This window comes from Plectrocnemia conspersa, unplaced genomic scaffold (genome assembly GCF_051122295.1).
Source record: "Plectrocnemia conspersa isolate PC_06_02 unplaced genomic scaffold, ASM5112229v1 ptg000013l, whole genome shotgun sequence".
In the NCBI taxonomy this organism is placed as follows: domain Eukaryota; kingdom Metazoa; phylum Arthropoda; class Insecta; order Trichoptera; family Polycentropodidae; genus Plectrocnemia; species Plectrocnemia conspersa.
Genome location: NW_028277177.1, coordinates 27,262,525 through 27,289,526, shown reverse-complemented (window position 1 = coordinate 27,289,526; position 27,002 = coordinate 27,262,525). Strand labels below are relative to the sequence as shown.

The window sequence follows — 27,002 nt, the reverse complement described above, 5'->3', positions numbered from 1 at the left end:
TTGTGGTTTGATTTATAACCGTTCTAATAGTTATTATATTATATAATGCTATATAGAATTAAAATATGACTGAATTATTGCGGTTAGTTGCATTTCTTATTTATGACGCCTTATTTTTACTTAGGACAAAATATTTCCTAGTTTTGTCCAAATGTTACACTTACATTACATAGTTAAAATCCTCGTGTTTCTAATCACAAATCCTTATTAAAAAATATGTACGTATTCATAAAAACTATTTATTGGCGCATTTATAATATAAAGATCTCTCTATAATCTATATTATAGTTTAGTTATGTACACCTAAAGATAAGTAATCGGCGTATTGTAAGTTATATCTAAAGTCTCAACAAACAAACATTAATCTTTTTTATACATTTTATCTATATAATAGTTCTATTATTGATAAAGATAAAGAATCACTTTATTTTGTACCCCTTCCGACGTCCGCACTTCTTACATTTTATTTAACAAACTATTAAAAGTAAATATAAAGAACTAGTTTTTAGTTCATAACCGGAAAGAATCGTATCATTCTTCCGTTACATTTTTAGATAAGAATTTGCTATCTTGCAAAAAACTTATCTTAACAAAGACACCATGCGCTTTATTTGTTTCATCTTTTATTTATAACAGATTGTATTCCAATTTATTTAAGGCCATCCCTCATTCATTGCATATTCTAATAATTTAAGCTATGCACGTCTATAAAATCTGCATTTCCGAGTCGTAATCCGATTCGGTCACACGTGTGTGCCATAAATACCCAGCATAATATTCACGGTCGCACGCTGAAAACGCACATAAAAATGCAGCCATGCATTCCTTCTCGAGTTAATATGTTGAAGCTTTCGCAAAACCTGAAATGTGCATTTGCATTTTAGCCGCTGCCGGGACGTTAAACCTCGAGTTAACCGGGAGAACCTTGTCCCTCTGTAATATAACGGCGCCATATACCACCAAGTCAAAAGCTCGACTTTTGTCGAGGCGGAGAGCGAGAGAGTTCGCTCGCCGGGCTTAAAGCTCTCCGACTGTATACCATTTTATATTTTAATTATCTCTTCGACGGTACGAACTGCGGTCGTGTTGTGGTATTATTATTTATATGTGATAAAAAAATAAATAACCCACATAAGTATAATATGAAAAAGATTTATATGTTGCATGTCGTTATTATAAGTGACACTTGCGCGAGGTCGTTACATTAAATTGAATCGAGTTAACTTATATTTGAATGACACATAATGGATAATGGCGGCTGCGATTTATTATGCAATCCGGACCGTTATTATAGCCGATCGGGAGTCAATCGATCGAAACTTGTGTTTAAATGGCGATTGTTGATGACTCGTTTCGATTGAGCGATTTACTTCCGTTTTAATTTTTAAATGTCATAATTTATTGATTGAAAAAATACGAAAATCACGGAAATGGTATCATGCGAATCCATTTAAAATATAATCTAAATGCAATCTAGTAGCAGAAATACATATAATACTTTATCTCAGGCAAATAAACTGTTTGAATTAAAAATCATAGCACATAGTTTAATTTAAAACTGTGTAGTGAAATATTATAAATGTATACTTATTTATATGATTAAAATAATAAATTCTCCTACAAATAAATATAAAACAGACGATCACAAATATGATCAAAATTAATCGTGAATAAGTTCATAACAGCATTAACAGAATAAATTTGAAATTTATAGTATAATATGACAAAGTATATAATAGAAAAAACTACTGATTTATAGTATGTACTATATTATACTACATTAATCCTTGCATTCATAATTTGTCGCTTATCACCAACGGAAGTCGAAACGAAATGCTTGCTAATTTTAGTTCATAGAGTTTGTCATATTGTCCCTGTCCCTTTTCGAACTACCTGCTTTGAATGCAGCTGCGAATTTAACGAATTAAAACCACTATTTATTGTCACTATTAAATATATTTAGATATAATAATTCAAATAAATAAATAGTAAATAACGTACACTATTCATAATGATATTACTCAAATATCCTTATTTTTTTTTCTTTATTAAATTTTGTTGCAATCAAAGCATCTGGTCGCATACACGTACATTCGACACCGACGAAAGTGTGACCATCTCACCAGAATATCTGGCACACACAATAATAAAGACGAAAATAAATCGCGTTTCTTCGGCCGACAACCGGTCGGTTACCTGTCCTGAGTGGGACGGCAGCTTTTCAACCTTTCCGGCGCCACGTTCGGTTTTTCGTCATTTTAACCCTGCCCACGTGCAAAAATCTACAATTTTTCTACATCGAAATAAACTTCTCGATCCGGCCCACTCGTCTATGTCAAAAAATCTGCGAAAATCAGCGTCCGATTGACAGAAATCGATCGCCGAACATGCAGATGCTGCGCGACCGTTTCGCTCGGGCACGGTCATTGTTAACTGTTATCGCTTTTACTGCACGTTTTACCCGACTGCTTTAATTGACTATTGAACGTGTGTATGTACGCGCACACATAGTATACATACACAAGTTAAGAAAAAGTTAACCTGTCACACGCAGAAGAGTTGAGATTCGCGTGCGTTGCACAATATGATAAAATATCCATAATAGCGTTGACTTGTCAGCGCCGCTCATGTGAGGTTAATTATTTGCGACGTTCATAATAACTGAAAGTTGATAAGTATGAAGCGATATTTTCTTGATATGGTGTTTTTATTATATTTTGACGGACGTCGGCTTAATTTGTGATTGACGTGTGTATTTAAAAAATTGTGTCATGCTAGTTAGTAGTTTCAAAAACGTGAGAACGCTGTTGTATGCATATGTAATAAAATCAATATTTTGAGCTCATGTTATAATTGGTGGAATTTCACTAAAAGTGCATACTCTGCATAGCCGATATTTTTGCATATCTTATTATTAAAAAAAAAAACACAAAAAACAAGAGAATTTTATTAAATATATAAATTTATTATTATTTGTGATTATTGCGACTTAATAAATCACAACAATGCAAGCGCAAGTCAAGGCTCAAGTTATTTTATTTATATTGACCAATAACGTCTACAGTTATTGTTATATGAGCCTATATACCTGTAATTAAAATCTATTTTGATGACTCTTTAATTTTTATAGCTTTATGTTTAAGCCATAAAAAGCCGTTGAATCGGAAGACAATTTACTTAATTTCACATTAAATAAAGTTGTATTATAAATGCTCCTTACGAAACTTTCTTCATTTTGTTGTATATTTAATCACTATAAGATACGTTATTTAATCACTATAAAATACAGCACTACTAAATCGCAATACAGAAACAATTCGATCAATAATTTTTATATTATATATTTTTAATACTGTTTCTGAGTTCGTTATATTTTTAATTTAAAAAAATGCTAATCTTATGTATTCTCAAAAGAATAAAACATGACAATTAAAAAATTTTGGCTTAATATGATACATATGAATACAATACAATACAAATTCCTTTGACTTGTGTCTTCCGGGTGGCCTTATAAGCGAAACCATCGTTGTCTTTTATTAATGATTTATATATTTATTTATGAATTATAAATCTTCCGTTGCGATATAACACGCATTAGCCCAATGCGCTACTACTGTTTATTGTTAATTATATAATAATCACTAAAATTGAAAAACACTTGCGGGTATTGCTCACTGACTTATTAAAGAAGTATTTAAAATCTTTTAAAAATCTGTTTTTTGCTTGTTATATTATGACAATTTCTCGTGTTTTTTTTTTTGATAAAGCAGCTTTGTTCGAATGTCGCTTTCTACTGGGTAATTTTATTCGATCTCTTTATTCAACCATCAGAAATAAATCTGAAAAACAAAATGAATAGTGATGGTTTTATTATATAATAATGCAATAGTCTCGCCACTGCTTTACCACGCCGCTTAATATTAAATAAATGCTTATTATGGTTGCTTCTTTATGAGAACGTGACACGTGATTATAGGCGCGTATTAGTCTTATAGTATTATACATTTAATTATTTTTATTTTACTTTTATCAATATATTTAATATGAGATTTTTTTTGAAGTAGAATAAATTAAAAAGCTAAAAATCATTTACATTAGTATTTTAACGAACACAGCTATTCCGTATTTTATTAAAATTGGATAAAACAAAGACAATAATTTTTGTGAGTCAAAACAATTATACTTCTTAATAGTAAGTAATGATTGTTATATCATCATATTTCACTAATTGTAAATGCAACGTGATAACATTTAAGCATAGCGAGTGGGTCAATTTTTTTATGCACGTTTATTTGATAACAAACGACCATATGGTCGTGTATAGAGTTTGACTGACCTCGCGCTCATACGTGAGTTCATCAGGGTTTGCAATTAATAATAAACCATTTTGAATCTGCCCAATGAGGTATCATAATATAATCATAATGACGGATAAGCGTAGTCCGTAACGTCTCAGACTAGTAACTCTGAGGTTGCGGGTTCGAACCCCGGCAGCAGTAATTTTTATTTATGAAAAATAAGCTATTATTAAAATATTGATCCCAGCTGCAGTGACGTCTATTGGTTATAAATTATATTCAATTATTAATGTAGGTGTCACCGATTCCCAAACTTTCTGGTGGTTAATACTTATTTGTAGTTATTCATTATATCTGATTGACTTACTCAGTTGGTACAGATTTTCCCCGTTGTAACGTATTAGGCTTATGCATGTCGGGTTACAATGGAAGATTTAATAAAAATTCGTTGTTTTTTATGTGGATATGTATTAAATTTGTGCTTCAGGATATTCGAGACAAACTTCGTTTCATTTTTCTAATGTCCACCCTTGGGGTCAGGGTCAGATGATGTCGCCTTAAAATGCAGTAACATACCTAGGTGCGTTATAAAATTGCTTCATTGTGGTCCGAACATTTGGACAGGCGCGCAAAAGTACATCGTAAAATTTAGCGTCCTTTGTCTCTCGAAGATATTGTTTATGGCGTTCGCTTCGCTTTTATTGCGTGCTTCCATTGACTTTTATGTCCTCCTTTCCGATTGGACTTGCGCTCGAGATGGCCGCGGCGCTGATGAAGATTGAATGATATCCGACCGCAAAGGGTTTAAAGCGGTCGTTCGCTGCTGAAAGGATCGAATTTCGCCGGGCGAAAGTAAGGGTGGGTTCGTCCGACGGGGAAATTGCTAGTTTTTAACCCCTTGCGTGCTAGTGTCTCTCGTGCGAGAGCTAAGGAAAACCCTAAAATAAATTATTATAATAGTCTTTAAAATTAAATAAATATTCTCTAAACGTGAGGGTTGTAATGGTCATTTACGTTTTTGTTGTCGAATTACAATGCGTTTGCGCACATATGTTCTGCGCTTATGAAACTACGTTGTCATTATATAACAATTTGGGACCAAAAAGTTCGTAAATCGTCATTAGCGTTTCGATTTTTTCTTCGCCTGCCATCATTCCATATTCGGCTTGACAAACATACGCGCGTAAAAAAATTACGACCGTATAAATCATACGAAACGTCTTGCGAATTGATGACTTGCATTGTGTCATATCAGTGATTCTCAAATATATGTAATGTACCCAATCGCAGTGATGATATGATGCTTTCAGAATGTTAATGTGTCATGTTTTACTTTGTAATAATATCGATCGAACCTCAAAGAGTGAGTAACATAGTAAAAATTCACATAATTGTGTTAAAACTGTGCCGGGAGGAATATAAAAATAATAATAAAAAAACTGAAATTCTTGACTTAATATCTTATCTTATCAAAAACATTGCATTTGTGATAATCGACTACATCTAAAGCTTTGTAAATCTATTTTATATTATATTTTTACGTTGCTTAGGAATAAACCTGTAATTAGTTACAGACAGCTATCTGGTTATCTTTGCATACATATATTGGGAGGCGGTTCTTTAAAAAGAGTAGACGCTTCTAAGCTTACTCAACGTCAAAGTGATCTTTTTGAGTTTTTCAAACTCTGCAACTATTCATTTAAACAAAACTTGTGTTACAATTACGCATTTTAAGATGTTTTTCAATTTTTTGTCAGGCAGACGAAGTATGAAATACTTAAACCACTCAATAATCCGACTTTAAATAAAATAATCTTGAAAATTTTGTAGTTGTTTATTTTTAAACATGCATTTATTGAGCTCGTTTTTAACCCTAAATATCATATCAGTTACTTAGAAATCTGGTTTTAGCTCGAAAGTTTCAGAAGAAGCGAAAATTTTATTTTTTCACACGCCTATAAATCTATGATTTAAAGAGTACTATGATTATATTTACATACATATATTGAAGGTATATTATTTAGAAAGAGAAAGCTTACTTAACATTGAACTGAAGTTTTTCAAGTTCTGCAACTATTCATTTGAAAAGCAACCTCCCTCTTTTAAGAAAAATTTACCTTATAAATATTACTCTTCGAAACGCTTGATACCCAGCGTTCTCACTGCATCCGCGCCGACACGATTTTATTGCTTTTGACGTGAATTTTTGACTTCTGATAAGTGATAATTGTTTTTGCGCTCTCCTATTGACTTAAATTCGGTTTGAAAATACTTTAATCAACCCTCTTATATTAAAAGTCTACAGTAATATCAGTAAGGATAGCTATCATATTTTTAAAACATGGAAATCGAAATGTAGACAAACTGTGGACCAATATGTGAGATGTCTGTACTTTTTCCGCATGTTTTCCTTTGAGAGATGAATTGGTTTTGTTTGTATTTTGGGCTTCAACTAATGAAAGTTCTAAAACTATAATTATTTTTAGAACTTTCATTATGTTTGGTTTGGGCAAATGGACGTTTCGCAACTGTCAAATTGAGTTTCATAGACATTTTAGAGCAGCATATAATAGCACTAGTTAATTTTTTAGATTTTTAATTTTTTTCTATACTTATCATTAATCACTAACACAATTTTATTGCTTTTGACGTGAATTTTTGACTTCTGAGAAGTGATAATTATTTTTGCGCTCTCCTATTGACTAAAATTCGGTTTGAAAATACTTTGATCAGCCCTCTTTTATTAGAAGTTTCATAGTAATATCGGTAAGGATAGCTATAATATTTTTAAAACATAGAAATCGAAATGTAGACAAACTGTGAAGCAATATTTGAGATGTCTGTATTTTTTTCGCATGTTTTCGTTTGAGAGATGAATTGGTTTAGTTTGTATTTTGGGCTTAAACTAATGAAAGTTCTAAAACTATAATTATTTTTAGAACTCTCATTGGGTTTGATTTGGGCAAATGGACGTTACGCAACTGTCAAATTGAGTTTCACTAGTTAAATGTTCAAGTTTTTTCTATACTATCATTAAGCAGTGACACAATTTTATTGCTTTTGACGTGAATTTTTGACTTCTGAGAAGTGATAATTTTTTTTGCGCTCTTCTTTCGCTTATAAGAGTTTTTTTGACTTTAGCTAATGAAAGTTCTAAAACTATAATTATTTTCAAAACTTTCATTAGGATATGTTTGGGTGTGAACAGCAAATGAACGTTTCGCAACGTAAACATTTTAGAGCAGCATAGTAGAAATATATATCTACTGATGAAAATGTATTTGCACTTAACTACTGAAAATATAACTTTACTGAAAAATACACATTCACTATAAATGTTTACATTGCATGTAAATAAATAATGATTATGTAAATGTATATATTACGACATATAAAAAAGTTTAAATCATATGAATTTACTAGCACCTGTCATATAAATTTTATTTTTTTATTGACCTTATCTGCCATCTTTTTTCAAAATGGTGGCCATTCAAAAAAATAAAAATGTTTTGAAATAGACAATAGAAAAAAAGTAAATGTGCAAATAAATAAGTGATTAGTTTATGAGACATACATATATTGAAAGGCGATTCTTCAGAAAGAGTAAATAATTTTTCTCAACTTCAGTGTGTTACATTATTGAAGCTTTGCTACTATTTATTTTTAATACAAAATAAATTAAGCATAAATACGTTTGAATTATGTATGTGGTTGGAATAATTGTTACTATATTTTGTGCAGGGTCTTAAAGAATAACTATTTTATTTATATCTGTCAAAATGATTATGATTGTAAATTTACATTACTTTTTTGACAACATAATTTATTACGTGGTCTCGGAACAACGTATAAATCAATTACCTGGAATAATCAATATTACCATAAATTTGGATATAATACTATTTACATAACTTACTCAACCTCATAAACTCCCACGCTTTTAAAATAAAAAATGTCGTAGATTTGTTTGTTTTGCTAATCAAACATGATTTCTTTGACGCCTTTTATAAATTCTTGATCTTTTTTTCGACGGTTTCAATTAGCACTCGCTTGTAAACCGTTTCATATATGGACGGTATAAGTGGGTGATGCTGTATTATGATAATGAAAATTTCATACATTGTATGTATATTGCAGTTATTAACTCGTTTCGCACGCCTAATTTGTCTTTGCAGTAAACAAACTCTTTTCTTGCATTGAATGAGCTTAGAATAAAACTAAACTCAATCAAGAGAGTTTTTAATAGATTCGTTCAACTTAATTTATGCTTGAATCACGTTTGTCTCGTTTTCCTGGTTGCTTACAGCATTATTAATGTCTTAATTAGCAGAAATGCACCTGTAGCAAATCGCGTCCACTACTTCCAATATTCAATGAAGGCTTTCTCAAAATCACACATCCTTTTGACGTTTCTGTTCGTCGATCGCTACACAACAAGTGTCCCAAAGGTCAGCAATTGTTGAAGTCATCACTCATCATCACGCTTAACGACAAACGACCACTGTCCCCTGCTAATTTATCATCGTAACGGCAGTTACGGAACTCACTGCTCGCAATAAAATAACTCTCAACCGCGAAATTATAAATCATGGTTGTGCCTGGCTTACCGTTAAATTTACGGTCATTTATTTTAGCAATAGACTAAAAGTAATAAATGATAAAAAAAATCGATCGACCGGGTACCGGTTTTGAAGGCGATTATGCATTCTTCGCGGGGGTTGCTGTGCTCTCTTTTTGCAATTTGTACTGCACTTGCCAATCAGTGATACAAAACATGTGTCTTTGTAAGGCCGAAGCAGAGCAATTCGTACGGAAATCGATTATGCTGTAACGATCGGTTGTGTCAGCAAATTACACGGTTATGGTACACGCTGTACGAAATTTGAAGCGAACAATGACCTTTTGCTGAATCGTACGTGCGGCCCAAAAAGTGCCAATCTGCGTTCGGAATTAACATATTATTTAATCGCGATGAAATTCTGAAGAAATATACACAATTTTGCATTCGGCACCTGAGGAATTTCCGCTTTTTAATTACTGGAAAATACCGGTATAGATTGTGTGTATTCCTCCATCATAAAAACAATAGTTAAAAAATAATTAAGCGCTCATAATAACGTGCGCCCGTTTTTAATCATGAATGTGACCCACCGATAACCTGCAATTGTGAGTTATCTCTCACAAAATGTTCCACAACAGCAATATTTTGAGTTCAGTCACTTAATAATAAACATGCGACCTTCTTTAGCCGTCGGCTTTGGTGTACCGCAATCAATTTCAATAAACATCTAATTAGATATAGCAAGATAAAAACTATAGCACCCGAATAAATATTAATCGCTTTGTGTAATTGAGAGAAAACTTACTCAGTCGTACCCCTTAATTGTTTTTAGGGCTCCGTCCTAGTTCTCGCGAGTGTTCGTATAAAAAGAGCAATTAATTGAAGTACGAGTGACGTTTACAGCCAGCGCTAATGAGTGTGAGAACTGACTAGAGAAGAAGAGAAAAAAAAACAGTTTCAGCGTAATGAAAAAGTGAACCGAAAAATGGCAACTACGTGCTTTGGCCCGCCGCCATTGCCACCCAATAAACGCGGTTCCACTTCGACTAACACCAATAAAGAGACTCTCACGAGGAAAAACAGCAACTCTGCAAACGCCAGTTTGACTTCTTCCACGTACATGAGCTTCAAAGACCCTCTGGACGAGATCCTCGTCATCAGTTCAGAAGATATCGTACCGGAGAAAGGCAACAAAAAATGTCACCATCATCACAAGCGAAAGAATTCTTTAAAAAAATGCAAACACGCTTTGAATCTATCACTGGCTAAATTCACTGAAGATAAAAACGCTAAGAAGAGCAACTCGAACGAATCTACGTTCAAAAGCACGGATCTAGTGAGCGGATTCGATAGGAGCTACACGAATGAGAAGTCGTATTTCTTGCATTCGCCAGACGCCCTTGAAGACATACCGCTGAAGACTTTCAGTGAAGTATTGAGCAAAGGTTGCGACGATCTTACTGCTTGCGAAGAAACTCCCTTCGCTACTGTGAAGAACACTCCTTTCTCGAGACCGTCTCCGACTAGAGCTAGTTTTCATACCAACTCTTTGACGAGGAGCTTTCGCGGTTTCGCCGAACTGAAACTATCGCTGCCTAGAAGTTCTTCCGAGGGGAATCTCTCGGTTCTTCTGGACAAAGAAGTGCCCCTGAGCTTGAGTCCTCTGGGATCCAGACGCGGAGGTCCACCGCTGCAATCGAACACTCTCGGAAACACCAGATTCAACAAGTGCCTCAGGGTCCTCAGCGGCAGTTGGAAGAATCTCTTTCAATGTAAGTCTATCATTTAGCATTTTTTTATTGAATTATTATTACGGAACCGGTTGGCGGCTTACAGTTATTGGACTTCCGTACCGGTCGATTGTTTTTTTGCTCTTGTCTAAACAATGTAACACTTAACGACCACTATGTCAATGCCCATGGCGTTAGCTTTCTGCAAATTGATGGTAGAAAGAATTCATGTTTTGGATCACGTACTACCAAAAAAACACGTTTCAATACCCATATGTACCTGATTGCACTAGATTTGATTAGATAGGCATCCGCATTGTGTTCATATGAGATATTTTAGCACCGTGACTATTGATTAATTTAACCTTGCGGAGAAAATATTTTTTTTCTAAATTATTGACTAATAATTTGCATATTAATTTATAATAGCGTAGTCCGTAAGGTCCAGATTGATAACACAGCGGCAATGGGTTCGGGCCATGACAGCGGACTCGAATTTTATTTTTAAAAATGCGTTATAATTAAAAACCTGGATGTACTGAATCTGGCAATTTCTCTCATGTTTTTATTTGAAAAAGCACCTTTGTACGATTGTCTGCTTTTACCGAAAATTTCGATTTTTTTGGTATTCTAAATATGACGGTTTATCACGTGTTTTTATTTAATAAAGCACATTTGTTTTCCATATTTATCTAACAATATTTATATGAAAGGAATCCATGACATATCCTTATAATATTTTTCGTTAAAATAAGATCTAATATAAATAAATTAATGTTCTCCGAATTCTTAAACAGATTCATAAAATATAACTAAAAGATAAAAACATATTTTTATTTAAATAATTTCAAATAAATTCTTGCCTTAAATGTTAAGTAAAAAGTTAAGTAGATATGTTTTTAAATATTTGGTTTTCGCCATTCTAGTCATTTTCAAAAATTGTATTATTTAAAAAAGCATACGAAACTTCTAGTCTAGTGCCAAAAGTCGATATAAAAATTATTATAAATCACTAGAATAATTGCTACATTTACACATGTCATATAACTTGTTCAGACATTTTTTCTATAACTTAAAAATCTCACATTTTTTACAAAAATAGTTTACTATAAATATTCTTCTGAAAAAAACGATAAATTACACGAATTTAAAACTGCTTAAAATTAAATCAGTCCTTGAAATGTGCGATTAGACATAATTACATCGGATATATAATATGTAATTATATTAAAAAAAGTTTAAATAAACTGCAAAACGGGCAAAAAATGTTTAGGAACTGATTATCCAGAAAATTTTACAAAGATGTTTTATGTACTATATGCTTACTTAGTCAGATGTAGAAAAAATTCAAAAATCTTTAAATGTCCATTATGTTTTTCTTAAAAAAATAGCCATAAACTTCTTAGAAACTTTTATTACACACTAAACTTTACATTTCTTATAAAATGTAGTATTACAAAAAGCTATGACAATGCTTAAATATTTATTAGGCGGTCGGAGAAAGATAACGCCGATTCCGACCACGCGCTCATTGTCGTTAACCTTCTTTTTTTGGCCTTAACCGTTATATTTACAACTTGGTGTTTAATTTTAAATACGATATACTAAATACTATATAATTTATACCTCGTACATATAAAGTAATAATAATATTAGGTAAAACCATTTTTCTTTTAAAATACTATTTTTTTAAATAAATATACAAAAATAATAATTTCATTTAATAAATCTGCAATATTATACATATTTCAATATGTGAATTCCTAATACTTACGTTATAATACAAATATTATTATTCTACGCCTAAAAGAAATACTCTACAGCCCATTGAATATATATCCGACTCTTTCTCCAATGATACTGTTGGATCCGGCATTTCTTGTCGAAGTAGTAGCTCGGCAACTAAAAGGTTAAGATCGATTATTAAATTGCTTATTTTGTACCAATTGCTCTATTGTAATTAAAAGGTTATTTATGATTCAAGCACATGTGTACTGTTTATACAGATTCTGTTGTTTTAAGAGCCCTTGAATAAATAAAATCATCTAAACATTAGTATTGTTTAGGTTTCAGCTCAACCTCTAATTATTTTTCTATGGTGAACCGCGTTAGAAACACAAATTGAATCATCTTCCAATAATAATTAATTTCAACCTTAAATTAATTGAACGCATACTTCTTATCTCATCTTTTTTATGTATATTTAATTAATTCGAAGAAATAACATAGTGTTAAAGGTTAAAACCGAACGTCCAACGGCAACAATGAGATTCGATTTACGTTTTCTTTTTGTCCTCTCTGAGATCTCGCCCGACCCACGCGTGATTCTCTTTCCTTGTACACCATATGGTCTTCCTAAATCGTGCTATCGTAACTAATCACATGTCTTCTTTTAAATAATATGGAAAATTAATCGTACGACATGCACGCGCCCTTTTTTAGAAAAAGCTCTTTTTTTTATAAGGAGCTTTCGTCGCCGCTCGCGGACCGAATGCATTTGCATGCACGTCTCTTCTTTATTTTCTTTTTTATTTTTTTATTTACATCGTTCTTTCTCACTCTTACGGTTAAAAGCCTTCACGTGTGGAGGATGGCAGCGTTGCACCAAGGCCGTGGAATTTCCTGTCTTGCCCGCAGCCATTGTCTGTTAAGAAAATCTTGATGTCGTATATGCAGATACGTAATGTGTACGCTGATATAAAAATCGTATAAAATTAACCCGTCCACTCTTATATACTATATTTATGCAAACAACCGCTGAAAAATAAATTTATAAACTCGTTTTAATCAGCGATGAATACAAAGATACAGTAATTACTGTGGCAGATAACAGAAATGCTTTTGCATTCTTAATATGTATATTCGGTGAGTCACAAAAATACACTTTTGCTTTAATCAACGACTGTAATTTTCAAGCTTCACCAATATGACATGAGTAAGAGTAGGTAGATGTCTCACTAGTTTGTTTTCGCTTTTCTGTAAAGCTGTGCCTTTCGTATACAAAAATATACAATCAATTAAAAGTATGTTTATTAACTCGAAATATGCTAGATAAGTAAGGTTAGTTTCACTTTATAAAGTTTCAGTAAAGAAGATGAATTGGCAAGAAGTATAGATTTATAAGGTATATCATGTTTAAGCTTTCATCGAGCGCCCAATCCAAAAGCGCGTGCGCAAGTCGCTCTGATTTCTCTCTGTATTTATTTTTTATTGCCAAATTTTTAACACATCTTGTTTTGAAAGTACGAAATTTTGCAAAAATTACACACATTAGCGAAATGCCCAAGAGGTTTAACGGCGCGATAAACGTGTCCACGATGACGCGATGCCTCTGAGATATGGGTGAGCGAGTTTTTTTCTTATTTTTTTCCCAAATCGCGCACATGTGCCTTGTTTTAAAGAATAATTTATATGCATACTTTATAAATTATAACTGAACGTATGCGCAAACGAACAAGAATAATAAGCACACGTTTTTGGGTGGTACTGTCTCTTATGTGTCGCTTGTCACAAAATCAGTCGCATCTTCGTGCTCGAATTGCGCGTACGTGTCTCGAAGACTTCTGACGTTTGTGAAATTTGTGATACCTACAGAGTGTTTAAAATTGTAAACTTTCCACCTTTTTATCAATTTCAATCAATGCTTCTCAACTATCTAGACGAATATTCACCAATAGAATCAATTTCTGGTGTGATTCCTCTGAGTGAATCATTGAAATTCTGTTTCTATATTTTATTGGTGTATATGTACATATGTATGTAGTAACTTAGAAGCTTTCAGGTTACATTCATAGGTCTTAAAATGCTTTAACAAATGTCGAAAGAGTAACAGCTTCACACATGCTCCTTGTTTGTTTGTTATTCACATCATCTCAACAAAGACAATGTTTATCAAGATGCTGTTTTTAACACTCTTTACCGACTATGATCCTAATAAATTTATGTTATAGTAGTAATTTTATACAATAATAACTATTGCCACTTTTCTTACAAAACAGCATCTTACATGTATATATTTGTTTTTTTTTTTAATGTTCAAGAGAAAACATGGTTCCCAAATTCAAAGGCAAACTCCGTAAATGGAACCATATAAAACCACAAAATCTAAAATAGCTCGACCCAAAGCTTGGGTAAATTTAATACGGGTTGTTTCCATAAAATCTCTTATGTGTATTATTGCAATGGAATCAACCTATACTTGTCTTTGTCTTTGAAAAGAGCAGTTCATTCACAAAAATGTAAACATTGAAGGTAATTCTATGATTTGATTAAAAATAAAATGGTTTTAATTCACGTGTATAACATACTTAATACAGAATATAAAAAATATTGTGGCATTTATAAGTTTTAAATTAATAAAAAAAAATTCTGGTGATTTTCTACAGCTGATTTTAAGTGAGTAAAAAAAGCAAAATTTATTCTCGTTTTTCGCAACATTTTACTGACCCTAGATTATTTTTAGATTATTTTTCTTGTCCCATATATAATAGCTCGACCCAAACAATTTCCTAGATTTTCCTAATCTCAACGATGAATAAGTAAAATGAAATTGAGCTAGCTCTATTGATTTAACCCTTTGAGTAGTGAGTTAATTTATACACATTTGTTATTTTGTTAGTATACACCTGGAAGTGAGTTAATTTTACGTAATTTTCTATAATTATTTCTGTTGTTTTAATATTTTTTAATTTTTGAATTTCGTTCATTTATTTTACATATTTTCTTATATATTACTCGGCTTTCGAGAATTTTTTTATATCAATTCAAAGGCTCTCAATATTTTTTATAAAATTAATATAATATTTATTATGTTTATCTATGTCGTACATTTTAATGTATTGATTTTATTATCTATAAAAATCATTTAAAATGAATGAAATTAAAAAAATATTATATAAATATGTTATATAAATAAAAACATGTAAAACTGAAAGATCGATCGCCGTACATGTACGGCGATACCGCTCAAAGGGTAGATGTAAAATTGTTTATAATTATTAAAATAGATATCACTAATTTACATACTGATTTTAATATGCTGTGTTACTTGTAACCCATTGGGCATTAATGGCATTACAATCTTTCTCCGAATTCAGTTCGTCCTTGACGTGTGCCGGATGTGTTCACAAGCGACATTCAAGGTGTTTCGCTGACCCTCAAACTTTTTTTGTTAAAACATATTTTTAACAAATTTTATTGTGTTCATTACAGTATAAGTCAATCTTGTAATTAAAAATAAAATAAAAATATATCATTTTCCTTACATTCAATATAACAAATATTCAGTGTAACGAAATTTTTTCTTTGGTCTTGTGAGCTTCGCTATACTGAGATTTCACTGTTTCTCTATTTAAGTGTAGGAAAATTATTGATAACTCATCAATATCATGTATGGTTCCTTATACAAACATATCATTATTTGTTAAAAGGTGATGTTTATTTTGAAACTACTGATTGAATCAAACCATTGTCCTGTTCATTCCTTTGCTTATTTATATTTACAACGATTGTCCCTTTCTTATATCATTTTATCCACAAATTAACGCAATAAAATTGTATTTTGCCAAATGATCTAATAGTCACCCTGTAGTCGCCGAAAGCATCCGCAGGGTGCCGTCGTCGATTGATCGCGCGGCGCCAGGGCCGCTTTCGTCGTAATTTCCTACGGGGGCATCAATCACACGGGCCGCTAGGTCAGGCTCGCATCAATTACAGTGAACTCTACTCCGAGCCAACAAACGGCGTCTCGTCTCGCCCCAGACGAGACAGTTTCACCGGCGGCCATTGTTTTCAATCTGCGGTCTTAGCGTCATATATCAATCGCGGATCATGTCCGAAAGCTCCGTTCGCACACCCGTCGTGATCTTCTCGGCCCAGTTCGACTTTCACGATTAACAGCGATCGGCGTGATGTTGTTATACAACGACGAATACGGTACGCTTTGATACGTTACAAATATCCTGTAAACTTTCAATGATATATGAGCTACCAACGATCGTGGTCGTTGTGTATGATGAAAAAGTGAAGCAGAAATGTATAAAAGTTTCATAATCATATTGCACTTAATACTCTTTTAATGTGAGTCGCTCTGGTCTCTGGTTTGTCGCGGTGCTAGTCGGAGTCAATTATTTTAAGCGTTTCGACGAATGGGATAAACTGTTTTTTAGGCCATGCTTTCGGGTGGCTTTTTATAAGCGAAACCATTGTAGTCGCTCCCCAAATTGTATATATATATATATATATATATATATATATATATATATATATATATATATATATATATATATATATATATATATATATATATATATATATATATATATATATATATATATATATATATATATATATATATATATATATATATATATATATATATATATATATATATATATATATATATATATATATATATATATATATATATATATATATATATATATATATATATATATATATATATATATATATATATATATATATATATATATATATATATATATATATATATATATATATATATATATATATATATATATATATATATATATATATATATATATATATATATATATATATATATATATATATATATATATATATATATATATATATATATATATATATATATATATATATATATATATATATATATATATATATATATATATATATATATATATATATATATATATATATATATATATATATATATATATATATATATATATATATATATATATATATATATATATATATATATATATATATATATATATATATATATATATATATATATATATATATATATATATATATATATATATATATATATATATATATATATATATATATATATATATATATATATATATATATATATATATATATATATATATATATATATATATATATATATATATATATATATATATATATATATATATATATATATATATATATATATATATATATATATATATATATATATATATATATATATATATATATATATATATATATATATATATATATATATATATATATATATATATATATATATATATATATATATATATATATATATATATATATATATATATATATATATATATATATATATATATATATATATATATATATATATATATATATATATATATATATATATATATATATATATATATATATATATATATATATATATATATATATATAAAAATATTTTTTAGTGCACGAAATAAAGGCAATTGTTTTATATGCGTGTGTTGAAGATCATAACCAAATAAAATAGTAGTCTGTAGTATAATAAAACCACATAAGTTCACTTTCAACTAAAGGTGTTTAAAAATCAGAGAAAGTGACGCATGCTTTCAAATACCAGATAATGTAGTAAACGTCTTATAACACGACAATAGAATTTTTTTCTTATTATGAAATTGGTTTTTCTGCGACGTTTACTTGCGAGTGCAATCATTCGTCACCATCTTTTCAACCTCTTAAATTGGCGTAAATGAAACTCTTAATGCCAATTTACTCATAATGAACGAATAAATTGAAAACCATACTACAACTATATTTTTATTTTTTAATAATTTTTTAATAAATATTTTTTCACTAAATTTCTATAATTCTTTTTCAATAATAATTAATATTCGCAATTTTAATTAAACGGTTAATATTTTGATTTGCAAATTAACGAGGTTAAATATTTTAATAGTCAGTATATGTATAGTCTATCCAAGATGTTAGCGCTCATCATTGTTGTGTTGGAAATAAAATTAATTTAATTAAAAAACTAAAAATCAATTGCACTTATAATTTCACATTGTCATCCTATTATTTTTTCTCACCAATACTGTAACGATGAGCGTTCATATCTTGGACGGACTGTACATATTATGTATAGGTTTGTTTTGAAAATATTTTCGTTTGCTGTGCATTTTGTCTTCAATACACTTCTCGAGTAAGAGTCATGTATAATTGGTCCTTTTAGGTCCGAGTCTCTTAGTTCTGCAATCCTTAACATTTTTTAATGTAAAGATATTGCGTTTTGTTCGTAGTCATTGTCATAACAACGTAACAGATGTTTTTGAATGACGGGTTTCTTCACTTGCTTCGAAAAATAAAATCGTTATGTTATCTAAAAATATATTATTTAGAATATATACAAATCTCTGTATACAACCATCAATTTTTTTAATAAACTATGTATGCTTTTTACACGAACTATATTTATCAAAAATATTTTTTTAGTCTCAAAAATTCAAATACCGGGAATTTCCAGGACTTTGTTTCGCTTCTGTGATTTTAGAATCACTAGTAAGAATAGATGAGAATTTTTTTATGTCACTCTTGTAATGTTCTATATTTTTTTTAAATAAATAAAAAAACTTTAATTTAAAAAAATGTTACTTGATCATTTAAAAGACATATTTTTACATATCCTAGTGACACAGCAAAGATCTTTTAACGTGCACACTTTTATAACTAGCAAATTTACCTACGGTTTCTAGATTTGCGTTGTTTTGCGTTGCGTTGATTCTTTACAATTCGTTTTAATTTTAGATAACACAGCATATTGTATACAAGATATATATTTTCCATCAATATGTAGTAAAACCCTAATCCTATAAATGTTTCACGCATCTGTTTATTTATAGAGCAATTCTTAAATGTATATACATATGAACATTAGTCGAAACCCTCAATTAAAAATAATATGGTCATAAAAACAAGATTAATTGTTACTACCTTAATAAAGGTATGTCAATTTGTTCCATACCGTTATTTTGCTACTTATAAATTTGATTAAGCCGATTATTACAATACAGAGTTTATTAGCAAGCTTAATTGGAATACTTTTACGAAGTCAAATCCCTAATTCAAGCATTAGGTTTACGCATCAAATTGCGTTCTACGCCGTTAAATTTTTAATTAAAACGTCGTTTATGTTTGCGGATACTGCAGGGTCTTTTTTCGACCCTGACCCTTTCGCCATAAAGGCGTGATGTTATTTTTATTTGACGAACCAGAGAGAGAGAGAGAAAAGCAGGTTTCGCGAATTCGTCGAAAAAATTTTATCGGTTCGGCAAATCTCGAATTGCATTCAGTCTTACTTTTTTATTTGGCTTCAGAAAGCTTTTCAATTATTATGAACCGAGACCTTTTATGTGCACTGCGTGAAAGCGCTTTTATTTATCGGACAAAATTATTCAGAACCTCCAAGTCGTCAACCTTTCTGTACGGTGTTAATGAAAGCTGCACTGAAATGAACACCATTTACCATTACATGGAATAAATCAAAATATTGTGGTGCTGTTGGAAGACTCGAATCAAAAGCTCGTTTTTTTATCAAAAGGCGTAAGCCAATCGGCCCCGGCGTTTAAAAATAAAACAAAGCTCACGACACGGAAGAAGAGGCTTTCTCACGACTCGGTAATGACTCAATCAGTCGGCCGATTTGATGTGTATCATCACGCCTTTTCGCCGTCCATCACGCGCCACTTTTTAGCATCGGCGCGATATCCTGTCGTGTTAAACAAACATTTTGATTGGCACATCGTTTAATTTCGTAAAATCGGTCGTCAATTAATCTAATAATCTATTAGCGAGTTAAACGTGCAATATATAATACCTGATTTGGGTATCGGTTGCAATATTTAACCGCGTCTGACCCGAATGTGCCAATCGTGAGCTGATGATGATGAAGAGCTACGCCTACCTGAATTAATTTTGTCACGATGACGCAGAGTTGCATATAGTAATTATCATTAAGCAATTTTGAAATAATTACAATGACTTTATGAGGTAAAATGTAAATTATTACAATACATTCTTCTTGAGTGAAGGTAAATTGAGAGCCAATCGCGTTATTGTTTAGCTCCACTTCAAAATACAACCGTTTGTGAATGTTTTAGAATTAAGGTGACCGTCTGATAATGATAAAGGTTAGTCCAACAAACATTTGAGATGGCTTAATGCTTATTTCTTTGCCAAACCATTGTTGGTTTAACAAATTTTTAATACCATTGCTAAAACTTTCATGCTTGCACTACACTCTCTGGAAGTTGTCCGAACCGAAGTTCAAATGAAGTCGGCCGAGGTCGCCGACTTCCGAGTAGCGGCCACACTGCCACAAATTTCATATGACGTCCGCACGGCGGCTGCTGTCACGTACAGCTGGCATATTTGCGCGCGATCGAAAAATGTGCCAAATAATCGCAATTTTTAAATTGTTATTTTATTAAAATTACGCTACTGATAATTATAAAAGTTTGTGTGGGCACCCACCAATACAATATCAGTGAAAACTTTTCGTTCGTAAATATTCAATTTACGTAAAATTTTTGTCGGCTTTTGTAAAATGCCATAAGGCATAAAAATGATACTTCAGAATACGAACACCACATCTGTGACTATCCTAGAATTGTCGCCATCGATTCTAAATAAGAATTCGTTATGGTGTGACATTTATATAAACCGATCTAGGAAAATACACAAGGATATTCGAAACGATTTTTTTAACAAAATCAAGTACCACTAATTATTATTTAATTTTATATGAAAAAAATATATGTTAGAAGAATATACTATCAAAAATATAATTAATCCCTTTTGGTGTCCTAAAATATTCAAAGATGTCAGTAAGAGTCCCCGATAAGCATGTGGTATTATAACTTAACCACGTGACCACGATGCAGCGCTCATCATGCGTGTTGACCATAGGACGCCTACGCGCTTACTGAAATCGAACCAAGCTACTCGTTCTATCTCAGTTTGCGAAAAACCATATTATTATCTCTCTCACTCTCGTCACGCGAGAGAGCGAAAGGAGAAGTATTTCACCGCAGCTCCGACTTCGGTCCGTTTGCCGACAATGTTTGGAAGCGCTCGAAGTTGGCCAAGTCGACTAAATTACCCCCACTTTACCTCCCGTTCTCGTTAACCTCGGACAACTTCCGAGAGGTTTTAGAGCTGGCAAAACCGAACTCGACCGAAGTAACCCACTATATTCTCCGTCCTTGGCCAACCTTAGCCGACTTCCAGAGAGTGTAGTGCAGGCATCAGCAGGCATCAATTCACAATATAACACACGGTATTTTTTATCCTGGCCATCTATTTATTGTAAATTGTCATTTAAAAAATAATTTTTGGGAGAAATAAGATCATTGCTAAAATTAATTTACTATAACTTTGGTCTTTAGTTTTAGGTGTCGTAATTAATTTTAGATATATTAGAAAAAAAATCCATATTATTTAACACTTTTCTTTTGATAGCAAAATCCTTAAAAATATTTTCCATTACATATGTTTGATTATGATTAATAGTACATATTAATTTTCATTGTCGAATCATAATTAATCGAAGCTGTTGAGGATCAAACATATTATAACCCTGTTCAAAATATCATTATTGGACTCCTTTAATTCTTTCTGTTACTGCATTTTAATAATTATTGGTAAACGCTAAAAAAAAATAAAAAAGTCAGACGCGATTTTGGCATCACACGTTTCTTAGCAATATCAGCATCCTTGTTTCATTCCATAAACCATGTTTTACTCGATCTTGCTGTTGATAAAAAACGTTAACATTGCCTACATTTTTACTTTTTGCACCAAGCTTATCCCAAAGAATCCCCCTGCATACATAACATATATCCACGACCGTTCCAGAACGCGAGCTCATCAATTCAACCGACCGACGATACCTTTTGTAGCCCACGGTTTTTGCGTGCATTTTTCATGAACCCGATAGAACGAACGCTTTGTTACAGTGAACCCCGGCGGAAGATTAACACTCTCCCGAAGACCGGTCCCTATCGGATCGAAACGTTTTTCTAATCCGATCGATACACACTCAGTTTTCAGGCGACTGAAAAAGTTTCGCGTGTGACCATAAAGCCGGAGGCGCTCTTTCCATTCCTGGATTTTATTCTGAATGTTCATGAACTTAACGGCGGACTCGTTCAATCGTGAAAATCTGCCGGCAGTATATTCTGAAGAGCGAGACGCCGTAAAAGTTTTTCCCAGACGCGGAAAAAGTTGCTCGGGTGCCGACGGTTTGTAACCGCGCTCGACGCCGACGTTTACGACCCCGCGATTGAATTTATTGTTATAATTGAATTATAAAGATGAAAACATTTATTTTTCAGTTGCTTTTTATTGGTAATGTATGTGCATGACATAACAGCTCACTAGATCCGTTCATCTTGTGAGAGTTTTTCCCCTCTTTTATTTGTGGATTTAGTTTTCACGTTGAAGTAATAAATTATATGATATCCAGATGTTATATATCAAAAGCTAAGTGCTTTTAAGCTTTTAATGAATAGAATTTTTATTTCAAAACATAATAAAACTTCCAGGACACAAGTATTGTCAAGCGAAACGAGCTGATTTTCATCCCTTTAAGGACTGAAGCGTTATTATTTTAGTTGTTTCCCGTTTTCGTCTTCGCGTGCATTTATTATTCAAACAATACCACCGTCTCAAAAGTGCACCGACTGAAAAGCGCTTCAAAAAGAACGACAGCTTCGCCAAAAGCGAGTTTTTCCTCTCAGACGGGAAAAATGGATAAGGAAATTTTTCATCCAGGCACTTGTTCAGGCAACTTCCTGCGGAAGCGAAAAGTTAAAAAGGGACTATTTGCCGACGCCGATTGTCTACGAACATTTTTACTTTTTGATAAAAGTGATATGTATGCATATATGTATATATATATAAATATACAGAGCACAAATGGATGTACGTATAATAAATTAGAGCTATTTATTACGATCGAAGCGCTACTCTGCCGCGGACATTCCCTACAATAAATGGTTTTGACGTGCAATAATTAATTGAAGGGGAAACTGGGGGACATTGCACGCTACGAGGGTGGCCGGCCGCTTGAACAAGAAGACTTGAGAAGCACTTGAAATTAATTTATTATCATCGTTTTTAATCGTGTGATAAAATTTTGGCTTATCTTACCTTAATATTATTTTTAAAAATATATTAAAAAAAACTACTAGAAATAACAGCAGGACCATAGCTTTTTTTGTCAGTATCTAATTTATAATACATATATATATTCTATTACTGAAATCACTTGCTTTGATCATTCTCATGGATTTAAACCTACGCTTTCTACTGACACTCTGGTAATCTGATGAGATTTTTCAATAGTTATTGTATTAATATATTCATATTTTATATTCTATGTATATATAACTAAATAGTATACATAGAATATATAATATAAACAGAAAATACTTTAAAATATAATTTATTTCTTAACAGATTTATTTTTGCGGATTGTCCTAGAAATATTATTATACAAATTCCCCTGGCCGTACTCGTTTTCTTATACCTAACTATCCATACATTTTCTCTATTTCAAATATTAAATCTATGTACATCTTTATTTGTTTTTAAATACTTATTACTCTGGTAAATATTATTTTCCTACTTACATATAAATACTAAAACGTTCATCTTCAATATTTCTTGAACATTTAACCATTCCAATCTATCAATAATACTTCTACAACTAGTAAATCTATTTTTTTTAAGACTACTCTCGTTGCCCTATCTTGTAATTTTGGCGACTTGTGTATCTAATTTATTAAACATATCGAATATTGTTGCACAATAAAATTTACTTATATATACATTCAATTCGTACTGGTTCTTTTTTTCAGTTTACAGATTATGTTTTGAATTTATATTAAATATACTGATTTAAATTCTCCAAAATTCTTCAATATTTCATTATATTGTACTGAGGTTTCAAATTCACAATCTCTTCTGTACTCTCAATGTAGTACAGTGAACGTCACATTATCCAATTTGTACACACATACATTCGCGCGTGCTAGAGCCTAGTCACAAGAATAAAGTCGTATGCATCACACGTGTGTTGTTTTTGTTTCTACCTGCGCTGCAATAACGGTTATTATCGGGAAACTGCAGCGTAATCGGCATAGTTTCGAGAGTTTAAAATAGATCGCAAACTTTTACACGTATGATATATTATTTAAAAAATGCAATTAAAAACTTTTCAAAAATGATTTTTTGTTATATAGTGATACAAATTATATAGTACATATAATAGATATAAATTTACATACATAGAAAATATATTTACAGACAAAAATATATATACATATTTTAAAATACAAATAATAACATTTAAAAAATAAAAATTCAAAATAAAATCACAGCTAAGTTGAAAGTCAGTTTTCATTGGTTTCGTTTCATAAATACTATCACTTTCTAATGATGTAAAAGAAGATTGGTAGTTTTTTTTTCAATTTTTAAAAAAGTCACTATGAAAAATTGTGAGTACCGAATCCAAAAACATGCTGTTAACTGATTCAAAAAATCAAAAATTCGTACTACAATAATTTTGTTAATGCGTTGTCTACGTATACAGATGTATGCGAGAGAGAAGCGATGCATGCGCCTAAGAATATTCGTTGCCTTGCTTGTTCTTGTTGAAGCGGCAATGCTCATTTCAAGGATTTCGTCTGTGTCACATCCGGCTATAAAAATAAATATTTTGTAATATCATAGTAACTGGTTGTCAACTCCTACAATACAATTGTGTGAGTAAAACGTATGTGTGTTTTGGATAAAATGTTGATACGTGATGATCACTGATTTTTCTACTATTATATAATGATTTTTATATATATTTCCATCAATCTATAGGATTAATTTTTGTTTTATTGTTTCCCACATTCTTATTAGAGTCATTTTTATTTTATCTATCAACTTTTTGTTAAACTCTATATGAATATTTAACTATAAATATATATTCTTATTGCTCTGACTGCCATAATTCTATATTATTGGTATATTTTCCGTTCCGTTCTGTTTTTATTATTTGCAATATTTTATATAATTTATATTGCCGATACTCAATTTACGGTTTCTTCTATTTATAAATTACTTGTTCTGATTTTATAGTATACGCGGAAAAAGGAGATAGGCTTCGGTAAATTGTTTACCATCTTACAATATAAAGTCTTACAATAACCCTGCGAGATTTTCCTATGATCTCAGAGGAATTTGATATTCTGAGGTCTGTGATGAGAACTGAGTCTCCTCAATCTCTTCGTATCTTTCTATATCACAATAATGCTTCGACTATTATAATATGGAATCTAGGGATTCGGTATCAAGTTTAAATTTAAATGTACCTTTGGAGATCGTTATTATTATAATTCAAAAGTCTTAACCAAATGCGCTCTAAACCCTCTTCAATCCTTAGCAATATAATCACGCTCTTTATTTGGTGTAAAACATTCACCGGAACAAAAAATACGAAGAAGCTTTACCATACATAGAGCTCGGAGCGCATGAAGCCGCTTAGTTTTTTGCTCGTTCAATTAAGCTCGGGCAAAAGCTCTCACCTCTCACATCCGCCTCGCTCTGCCTAGTGGATTTTCCACGTTCCTGTGTTGCCCACATGCTACCCAGACAGTCGGTCGTAGGAAGGCTTTTCTTTTATCGGGGCACACCTCGGCCGCTAAAAGGATAGATAAAGCAGCAGCAGCGGTCAGTGTCTGTGCGTTCGACCGGTTTTTCGGTCTGCATATTATTATTATAAATGTAGTGTTTTATCTGGTGCGTGCGGTGCCCACTCTTAATGGCAAAGGAAATGTGTGATTTAATGGTTGATTGGAAGGTTGGCGCCTGTGGTCCGACTGAGGTGGGTGGCAGGTGGAACACCGGCGCTACCGGTCTCTGGGCAACGATGACACGGTGACAGGGCGAAGAGGTTGTTCATAGAAAAAGAAACTTTTTCACCTTCCCCTGTAAGATTAATTCATTATCTAACCACCAAAGCTTTGCTCTCCAGTAAATACTAGGATCATAAAAAAATATTTTATTATCACAATACTGAAAGTCTTTAACCCTGAGTTTTTAGATTAAGAAGTAGTATTGAAAAATATTTTTGTGTGTTTTAATACTTATATATAGAATAGCTGTTTGAAATACAAAAAATATAAATTGTACCGTTATATAAATAAAATGTAGGTTTCATTATCGGGCGGCGATATCGCTGGTGAGTGCTCGAGTGTCTCCGTGTGAATCAGTGTTTTATACTCCTTTCCTTGGATTAAGCTTGAACGATTATGAGATAAGTTTTTTGGTTTGGTAATGAAAGTTATGCCTTTTAAAATTCTGTGTAGCTATTGTAAGCTTAGTCGCTCTTTTTGGATGTTCCGAAATAGCGATTTTACTCTGGTTTTCTTTGCAATGCACATTTTCTAGTGTATTGTAATTGATGCAAAATAGCAAATTAATAAGATTAAAAAATTCCAAGCCTGATTCCAATTCTTTTTTACCTGAAATAAGTATTAGAGTTCCATCACTTATTTTCACTTATTAACATATGTTAAAAATAATTGTAAATACAATAAA

General features: G+C 31.5%; 1 protein-coding gene across 17 annotated transcripts in view; it reads left to right on the top strand.

Moving 5' to 3' along the window:
• The window catches only part of ckn (CRK like proto-oncogene, adaptor protein), a 360,627-nt gene that overhangs the window by 280,739 nt on the left and 52,886 nt on the right, over positions 1-27,002 (top strand). For 6 of the 17 annotated variants that reach the window (XM_088201656.1, XM_088201648.1, XM_088201655.1 and 3 more), the window contains exon 2: positions 9,692-10,631. The exons of 4 other annotated variants lie outside the window; for them this stretch is intronic. In XM_088201656.1, the coding sequence (XP_088057782.1) occupies positions 9,845-10,631 (787 nt within the window). In that variant the 5' untranslated portion in view covers positions 9,692-9,844. Of the gene's footprint in view, positions 1-4,207; positions 10,632-14,807; positions 14,985-27,002 lie in introns of those variants that run through there. 7 more of the 17 variants (XM_088201657.1, XM_088201654.1, XM_088201653.1 and 4 more) reach the window with 5 other exon arrangements.